General features: G+C 35.3%; 1 protein-coding gene across 1 annotated transcript in view; it reads left to right on the forward strand.

Annotated features, from left to right (window-relative positions):
- Positions 1–10123, forward strand: part of LOC114335411 (uncharacterized) — a 51381-nt gene extending 41258 nt beyond the window's left edge. Inside the window, exon 2 of the mRNA XM_050659656.1 lies at positions 9616–10123. Within this exon, the coding sequence (XP_050515613.1) occupies positions 9698–10066 (369 nt within the window). The 5' untranslated portion in view covers positions 9616–9697 and the 3' untranslated portion in view covers positions 10067–10123. The remainder of the gene's footprint in view (positions 1–9615) is intronic.
- Positions 10124–10343: the final 220 nt, after the last annotated feature.

Consider the following 10343-nt stretch of genomic DNA (forward strand, 5'->3'; position numbering starts at 1 on the left):
GCTGTGCCACAGCTGCCATATTGGATAATTTTTGTCATGTCATTTGAACATCCAATCAGAACAAAGTTATAATGCGCATGCGCCCGGTCGCTAGGTTTTCCCATATAAAATTTCACCGTCATTACGCCCGTAAAGAAGTATAACTTCAAAAATTGGGTCAAATCCAATATTAAAGTATGGGGAAAGACTCGCCCATCCAAATGTCAATCATCCATTTTGGTCCAAGGGTGTGGATTTTACGGCCTTTCCCATTTAGGGTCTGTTTTTCGTTCTCGTCCCCAAGACTCCCAAAAATTTCGAAAATTAAGTCCGACTTTTACAGCTTCTTATAGTACTGATCATTACCTTTCCAACGCATGTTTAATTTTGAAAATTAGTTATACCATTCAAAAGTTACCGATCTCAGAAATTTTATTCAATTTCTATTTAAAAAGGGAAAAATGTTTTTTTTATGTGTGTGTGTTTGTGGAAAAGTTACACCGATCTGAATTTTTTTTTCTATGTTTTAAGAAGGGGTCAAGGCCGATTCAGAACCGGTGTAGCTTGTGACTTTAGACCACCCTTAAGCCAGCTATAAGACTTGGTAGGTACAAAACGGCATATTTTTTGGGGGGTACATACATATCTTAGGTTCAAGGAGAGACAGGAAAACCGCAGATACACCAAATTAATAGCTTTGAGTTAAGTGTTTAACTATTCGATCACCCCCGTAGTACAAATATTAAGATGCAGAGGCCAACCATCCCTTCACCCCCCGCGCGGCCGTACCGCTCGTACCTGGTACCGACATCTGCCAACCCCGACTACCCCGGAAGGACACAGAACCCGAGGACATTCTTCATTCAACATTCAGATACATAACATGTACAATTTGTAAAACTTTATTTATATTTAAATTCATTAAAAGTTTTATTATTCTAAAAACATTTCTTATGTATAAAATTCGTACATAATTAAATTGTTCCTTCAAGCCCTCATTAATCAGTGCAATTATAATTATTAGTTAGTTATTGTGCAAAATTCCGAAAAATCGCTGTGACAATCCAGGCCGCATTTTTCGACGATAAGCAGACGAGAAGCAGATCATCCGGAACGAGAATCAAAAGGTCAGTGTAAGCGTTCTATATTCTATTCTACCAATTCCTTTACGATTTTATCCTCGTTTCGACTTGATTTATTCACTTTATTCTTTCTCAAACGTTTCATTACTTTTATAAAATATAACATTATTTCTTTCTGAATTTACATACATTTTTCACATTATTTTAAACTCATACTTACATTATATTGCGTCACTTCTTATATTTAGCCTTTTTTTAATTCTATCGATTATAACAAGCATTTAAACCATTTTAAACCTTACGTTGTCTACTGACGGGCTTATTCTTGTCATTTTACATCACATTCTACATTTTTGTTATTTACATTTACACATATTAAGGTAGGTTTACATTTAACAGTACATAACACTTTTATTAACACTATTATTATTCAAAATGTCGCAGGAACAAAATGTTCCATCCCAAAAAAACGATGAGCTTGCTTCTGAGCTCAAAAGGCTCCACATTACGCGTGGAAATTGTAAATCTCAAATAACAAAATTCAAAACCTATCTAGATAAAGAAAAATCAAAAAATAATCCTGATTTTGCTCAGCTTGAAATTAGACTATCAAAAGTTGAACCTCTTTTTCAAGCTTTCGATGACATTCAGATTCAAATAGAATGTTGTAGAGACTAGCAATGATGTAGCAAATCAAAACGAGCGTCTAGAATTTGAAGATAGCTATTTTAGTGTCGTTTCTGAGGGTCAAGCAATCTTAAATAAGTCTACTGATCAGCAGGTAGCAAATGCATCAATCTCTAGCAATCCTAATAGTTCTAATGCACCAACACACCACGTTAAGCTGCCTTCCATAAGTTTACCGTATTTCGATGGGAGTTTCGATCAATTCTTGTTCTATAAAGATACCTTTCAAGCATTAATTCATAATGACAAATCCATACCTGATATCAATAAATTCCATTACTTGCGCTTATCGTTAAAAGGTCAAGCAGCGGATTTATTGAAATCGCTTGAAATATCAGCAAATAATTACAGTGTCGCATGGAATCTACTAGTTCAACGCTATGAAAATAAACCTCTATTAAAAGAGAACCATATAAAAGCCTTATTCGAGACAAAACCTGCTACAAAAGAATGCCATGTAGAATTAAGAAACATTCTAGATGACATGAATCGGCATTTAAGAGCCTTAAAAGTCCTAGAAGAACCTGTAGATTCCTGGGACGCATTGATAATTCATTTATTCTCCATAAAGCTGGACTCAACAACTCGTCGTGAATGGGAGAGTGAATACGCCAAACATGACAAGGTAACTAGAGAAATATTTTGCAATTTTCTCTCTGAAAAATGCAGAATTTTGGAAACTTTAAATATTCAAGGTAATAAAGTCAAACAAAATGTAAAAAGCCTTTTTTCAAGTAATTCTCCAACTTGTTATTTTTGCAATAAAGAGCATACAATTTATAACTGTAAATCATTTATCGAGTTAAGTCCAAGGTCTAGACTAGCTGAGGTCAAAAAATTGAAACTTTGTGTCAATTGTCTGCGAAATAATCATTCAACTAACCAGTGTCGGTCTATGCATTGTCGAAAATGTGATAGTAATCACAACACCCTGTTACACTTTGGTGTCAATAATCCAGATAACAATCAAAATTTCAACTCGAATAATCCTGATACATCTAGAAGAAATACCTCGCAAAATAATCATAACTCCAATTTTAATGCTAACCATTCCACTGAAACTTCTGATTCTCCTGAAATTAGCTCAAATTGTTTAATTGCAGGTAATAATTCCCCAAGCATTGTTTTATTGTCAACTGCCCTGGTAGACATTTTTGATAATCATGGTAATGTATTTTCTTGTCGTATACTTCTTGATAGCGGCAGTGAGTCAAGTTTTATCTCTGAGGAAATGTGTAACAAGTTAAACGTAAATACAACTCCAATACAATGTTCTATTACAGGGGTTGGGCAAAAAACCACAAATATTCTAAAACAAACTGTTGTGTCGGTTCAAGCACGTCAAGTTCCGTTTAAAACAAGTTTCAAATGTTTAGTTATTCCTAAAATCACAAGCAGAATACCCTCAAACTTTATTAATACGTCAAGCCTAAAAATTCCTCATAATCTGATACTAGCAGACCCAACATTCAATGAACCCGGTCCAATCGACATTTTGATTGGTGCTGATAACTTCTGGGATCCGCTCATGGTAGGTCAGGTAAAACTTGGCAAGCATTTGCCTACATTGCAAAAAACTCAATTTGGTTGGATCGTCTCGGGTACTATACATTCACCCCAGTTCATACAACCTTCTAACATTTCTATCTTATGCAATCTAAGCACTTCTGATCAGGCTATTCATTCACAAATAGCTAAATTCTGGGAAATTGAAGAAATCAATGTTCCTAAATCCTCATCTTCCTTCAGATGACATTCTCTGTGAAGAACTCTTCAAAACTACTACAATTAGAAACTCGGGTCAATTTATCGTCCAACTACCGTTTCAGAAACCGGTTTGCTCTCTTGGCGATTCAAAGGAAGTAGCAACCAAATTCTTATTCAATTTAGAGAAACGATTACAGAGAAATCCTGAACTAAAGTCTAACTATACAGATTTCTTAAGCGAATACGAAGCCCTTGGTCACATGAGCAAGATAAATGACTCTGAATTATCAGATAAACCTTGCTATTATTTACCCCACCACGGCGTGGTAAAGGAGTCAAGTACTACTACTAAGTTAAGAGTCGTTTTCCATGGATCAGCTACAACAACTAGTGGCTTATCACTTAATGACATTTTAGTAGCCGGTCCAACTATTCAAGATGATCTATTTTCTATAGTTTTACGGGCAAGAAAACATAATATTATGCTGACCGGAGACATAACTAAAATGTACCGGCAAGTATTGGTAGATTCATCACAACGCTCGCTACAACTTATTCTCTGGAGGTCTAATCCTGAATCAGAAATACACACGTATCAATTAAATACACTTACATACGGCACAGCACCTGCAGCCTTTCTGTCTACGAGATGCTTAAAGGAACTGTCAATACAATGTAAAGATACACATCCAGACATTAGCAGAATAATCGCAAAGGACTTTTACGTTGATGATCTTTGCACAGGGTGTTCATCAGTTGATGAGGCAATATATCTTAATCAAAAGCTTTCTGAAATTCTCATTTCTGGTGGCTTTCCACTCCGTAAATTCATGTGCAATGCACCAGAAGTACTTTGTGAACAATCTGAAGGAGATAATATCATATTAAATTTCGGTGAGGATTGCAATAACAAAACTTTAGGTCTTCTCTGGAACTCTCAATCTGACACACTACAATTTTCAATAAAATCTCCTTACAATTCATGTCCAACAAAACGAAAAATACTATCTTGTGTCTCTCAAATATTCGACCAATTAGGATTAGTTCAACCTGCAATAATCATAGCAAAATGCATTATTCAAAAATTGTGGCAACACAAACTTGATTGGGATGAATCAATCCCACAAGACCTTTATACCAGCTGGATTAAATTCCATAATCAACTTCAAGATTTAAATACATTAAAAATACCTAGGCATGTTCTACCTAGCAATCCACTTCTATTAGAAATCCATGGCTTCTCTGACGCCAGTGAAATGGCATACGGTGCTTGTATATACATTCGATCCTTAGATTCAGAGGGTACTTATCATTGCCACTTACTTTGCTCTAAAACAAGAGTGGCTCCCCTCAAAACAATTACGATTCCTAGGCTCGAATTGTGTGCAGCCTTGTTGCTGGCAGAGTTGACTCAAAAGGTCATAATCTCTTTAGATCTTTCTATTACTCAAATCTTCTACTGGTGTGACTCAACTATAGTCTTATCATGGATCAAATCTCCTTCTACTCAATGGAAAATTTTTGTCGCTAATAGAGTGACACAAATACAATCATTAACAAATTCAGATTCTTGGAGATACGTCAATACTCATGAAAATCCAGCAGACTTGCTCTCTCGGGGTCTTAGCCCTACGTCTTTAATTGATCATTCTCTATGGTGGAATGGCCCTAAGTGGTTGCTGTATCCTGAAGAACAATGGCCCACTGGTGTTTCAAACACTATAGGTAATTCTGATCTACCTGAGAGGCGCAAAGAAAAGTTAATTTCCTTTCAGTCTACAGTTACTGAAGGACTAGATCTTATCAACAGATTCTCTAGTCTTAACAAGCTTCAACGAGTCACTGCTTATTGTTATCGATTCTTTGATAATTGCCGTGTACCTAAGGCAAATAGAAAATCCGGAGCACTTGATGCTCAAGAACTTAATCATGCTCTAAATACTCTTATTAGAATTGTTCAAAGGCAAGAATTTCCGAATGAATATCTTGACTTATCAAAATCTAAACCTATTAACTCTAAAAGTAAGATTTTACGATTAGCCCCATTTTTAGATGACAAGGGCATAATTAGAGTTGGTGGCAGACTTAAACACTCCAAATTTGATTTTCAAAAGAAACATCCTGCAATAATGCCCGGTAAACATGTACTTTCTAAATTAATTGTAAATCAAGAACATTTGCGCCTTCTTCATGCAGGGCCACAACTATTACTAGCCTCAATACGAGAACGGTTTTGGCCTACTTCTGGCAGAAACTTAATCAAACAAGTTGTGAGGCAATGCTTACCTTGTTTTCGCTTTAGTGCTTCTCCCACTCCATATTTGATGGGAGATTTACCAGAGCATCGAGTAACGCCTCAACGGCCTTTCTATAATACAGGTACAGATTTTTGCGGACCCTTTTTATTAAAGGATCGACAAACTAGAAATTACAAAACAATTAAGGCTTACGTGTGTGTTTTTGTGTGTCTCTCAACGAGAGCGATGCATTTGGAACTTGTAAACAGTCTTACTACAGACGCTCTTATTGCTACTCTTCGTAGATTTTTCGCTAGAAGAGGTTTAAGCGCAAATATATATTCTGATCATGGCACCAACTTTGTTGGCGCTAAAAATGAGATTTATAAGTTTCTACGCACGAGTGAAAATGAAGTCAAATCTATTTTAAATTCTGAAAATGTCAAATGGCATTTTATACCTCCTCATGCTCCTCACTTTGGTGGTATCTGGGAAGCGGGAGTCAAATTCACTAAATTTCATTTAAAGAGGGTACTCGGTCAAATCCCACTTTCTTACGAAGATTTCGTAACTGTTCTTCATCAAGTCGAAGCGTGTTTAAATTCCCGACCTTTATCCCAGATTTCCAATGATCCCAATGATCCACAGTCTTTGACACCTGCACATTTCCTAATTGGAGAACGCATTACTGCTTTACCTGACCATGACTATTCTACATTCAAAGAAAATTCGCTCAGCAAGTTTCAACGTCTTCAAAGAATCATCCAAAGTTTCTGGAAGCGATGGTCAAAGGAATATATTTCCGAACTCCAGCAACGGTCTAAATGGAAAAAGACCTACCCCACAATTTTGAAACCTGACTCCTCGTCTTGGTTAAAGAAGATGGAATCCCGCCAATGAAATGGAAAATTGGCATAATTGAACTCATTCATCCTGGTGTTGATGGTATAGTCAGAGCTGTTACCATTAGAACTGGCTCCGCCGTATACAAACGACCCGCCATGAAGATCTGTGTACTTCCAGAGGATCTTCCCAATCATTAGTTGCTTGTTGAAGCCTACCAGCTGTCAAGGGGGCCGGTATGTTTAACTATTCGATCACCCCCGTAGTACAAATATTAAGATGCAGAGGCCAACCATCCCTTCACCCCCCGCGCGGCCGTACCGCTCGTACCTGGTACCGACATCTGCCAACCCCGACTACCCCGGAAGGACACAGAACCCGAGGACATTCTTCATTCAACATTCAGATACATAACATGTACAATTTGTAAAACTTTATTTATATTTAAATTCATTAAAAGTTTTATTATTCTAAAAACATTTCTTATGTATAAAATTCGTACATTAAGCTTTCAAATAGTGCCTAAGTGGTTAGGATCAGAGATACACACGGCTCAGTACAGCTGAAAAACTGAAAAACTAAACTTTGAAAATTTTGGTTTTTGGACAATTACTCAAAATTTCAACCTACGAATTGCGCCAATAACTGAGGAGGACTCTAGACGCGTCTAACGGTGTATACCTAATATCAGGAAAAATTCGAATTTTTAAGTTATAACCTTCATAAATGTGATCAAATCTATTTCCTATGGGAAAAACGGTTTTTCAAGCTCAATAGTTCCTATAATACCTTCAGTTATCATACTTGACCTTGGATGCATCCGACACTACTTCTCACATTTAGTGATCAAAATCGGTTATACCGATTAGAAGGTATCTAGTTCCAAAAGTATAATCCATTTGACCATTATCGCCGAAATGGTTTATGTAGTTGTAGTGCTTGCGACGCTAAATTTAATAGAGCAATCCGAGTTCATTTACCGGCCATTAAAATAATTTTTTATTCTATTTCGAATAGAAAAAAACTCTAGTGTACATTCAATGGACACTAGATCATTTGAGAGATAATTATAGAAAGGCGACCATTTATCTTAACGTGGAATCGAGAAGCAATATATTCAACTTCATACATTTAATTTATATACAGGGTGTTTAGTAAAGAATGGGTCATAGCTTAACCTCAGGTTCCTGAGGTTAAAATAGACCGATTTAAGCTAACTTACCTTGGTACAAAGTTTATAATAACCGAGATACAGGATGTCAAAGTTAAACTTTTTTTTTATTTATTATTGAATATTTCCTGACAGGTATGGGATAACAACATCAAATTTGGTAGGTAGGGGTTTTTTGGGTTGAGAAAACTAAATTCCCTACCAAAAATTATGTATTGCCACAGAGGGCGCCACATACGCCTTTCAGCACCCATTTATTACGTTCCATTTTTTTTATCCCTCACTCTGTATAATTTTGACATTAAAATTTTTATTCTCCTATTAGTTTTACTTAAAAAGGGTACCCTTTTTCATCTCCCTAAACTCAACCGTTTTCGAGATAAACACATTTTAAATCTGCGATACACCATCATTTTTAGCATAATATCATTGTAGTTACATCCGAAAAATAACTTAATACCGTAATAATTGTGCCAGTTCTCAAATTTATGTCATTGCATCGCAAATTCCATTTGAAGAAATTTGCGATACATTTTTGGGTAATTTTATGGTTTTAAGTTATTTTTCGGGTGGGACTATGTACAATGATATTATGCTTAAAATGATGGTGTATCGCAGATTTAAAATGCGTTTATCTCGAAACGGTTGAGTTTAGAGAGATGAAAAAATTTTAATGTCAAAATTATACAGAGTGAGGAATAAAAAAAATTGAACGTAATAAATAAGTGCTGAAAGGCGTATGTGGCGCCCTCTGGGCAATGCATAATTTTTGGTAGGGAATTTAGTTTTATCGACCCAAAAAACCCCCACATACCAAATTTCATGTTGATATCTCATACCAGTCAGGAAATATTCAATAATAAATAAAAAAAAAGTTTAACTTTGACACCCTGTATCTCGGTAAACGCCCCATTATTTTTGTCCGACAAGTGATCCAATATGCATTACACATGTAAAAGAACAGTACAAAATAAAAATGACATCTGTGGTAATAAATAAAAAAAATTGTCCGACAAGGTTACCACATGATTGTAAAAAGGTTTTATGATAGATACCGTTAAAATTATCCATGTGGTAATAAATTTATTATTTTCATAAATTTGACATATTTAGCGTGTCCGACGCGTCCTATGCCCCAATATTTTTGTCCAACAAAATTATTTTCGCTGTTTATATGATAAAAACCATTGATTAAAATAAAATGACCAATGTGGTTATAAATTTTTTTCTTGCATAAAATTGACAACTTCGTGACCGCTTGACAGACAAACGCCCCACTGCCATGTTGTGCTAAGCTCCAAATTTGTCCGACTCCACCCAAATAACAAGCACAAAAAGTTTCAACGGTGTGGTCATAAATAATAATTTTATATGGGGGCCTAAGAACTATATATTATACAGAAAAGGTTATCCAGAAAATATATTATACAGAAGTAGGTAGCATCCAGAAAATATATTATCCAGAAATAGGTAGCATCCAGAAAAAATAGGTAACTTAAAGGTTCTCAAGAAAAGCTCAAGACATGGAGCCTACGCCCTAACGCAGTTGGCGATTTTTCTATAAGATAAAAAATTAACTCATTATCTGAACGAATTCAGAATCAATGCTGAAATATCAACGCCTGAATTCCTTCAATTACAAATCGGAACTGAACTAGCAAATAATGAGCAGAGCATTTTACATCCACAGAACGAGTTAAAGACAGAAAATGGCAATGCCTACTGCTATTGTAGACGGATAGAAATTAGACCAAAATTAGAATTCGGAATATTTTTAAAAAATTAATCAAAATTAAATACAAACTAATATAAACATGTTTTATTAATTCTAACAGTTGGTCATCAATCAACTATTATGTGTTAAAAGCTCTAGTAATATTACCATTTAATTGTGTTTTATAATATGTAGATTTCCTGATAGCCCTAGCCCCGAAAAGTGTTTGGTGTTCGAAGACGCTACGAATGGTGTAACCGCAGCTTTATCAGCTGGTATGCAGGTTGTAATGATACCAGATCCGAGTGTTCCGTATGAAAGTTGGAAACGTGCAACACTGAGACTAGACAGTTTAGAATGTATGGTTCCTGAGCTGTTTGGCCTTCCACCTCTCCCAGAAAATTGCTTTACTAAACTTATAAGCGCAAAAGATCCAAAAGATAAAGTAGATTTTATGGAAAAAGACGAATATAAAGGACAAAAAATGAAAGCGGAATTTTCAAAGAAAAAGGTCTCAGTTAAAGAAGAACCAAAAATAAATGGAGATTCTGATGTAATGAAGGCAAATAGATCCCAGGAGTCCGATCCCAATTTTGCTGAAAGTGATGAAGAACTTATAGATGAAACTAATTATAAAGAAATCTAACTAATGAACTTTTATATTTAATTTGCAAAAAGCAGCAATAAACTTCTTGATAAACGATGTTTTGTAAAATATCGGTTACTAAATTTTATGTTTAACTGTTAAGTAAGACGAAGAAAATTGTTCTATTGGAAACGGAGAAAATACATTTTTTTACGTATACCGATTTTAAACTTTGAAATTCAATTTGGTTTAACTTAGTTTTTTTGGGTATTTTTGGTATAACACCGATCGTTTTTATCATTATAATATGTGTTGTGAGTATCATGAATATATTTAT

Source organism: Diabrotica virgifera, chromosome 8 (genome assembly GCF_917563875.1).
Source record: "Diabrotica virgifera virgifera chromosome 8, PGI_DIABVI_V3a".
Classification (NCBI taxonomy): Eukaryota; Metazoa; Arthropoda; class Insecta; order Coleoptera; family Chrysomelidae; genus Diabrotica; species Diabrotica virgifera.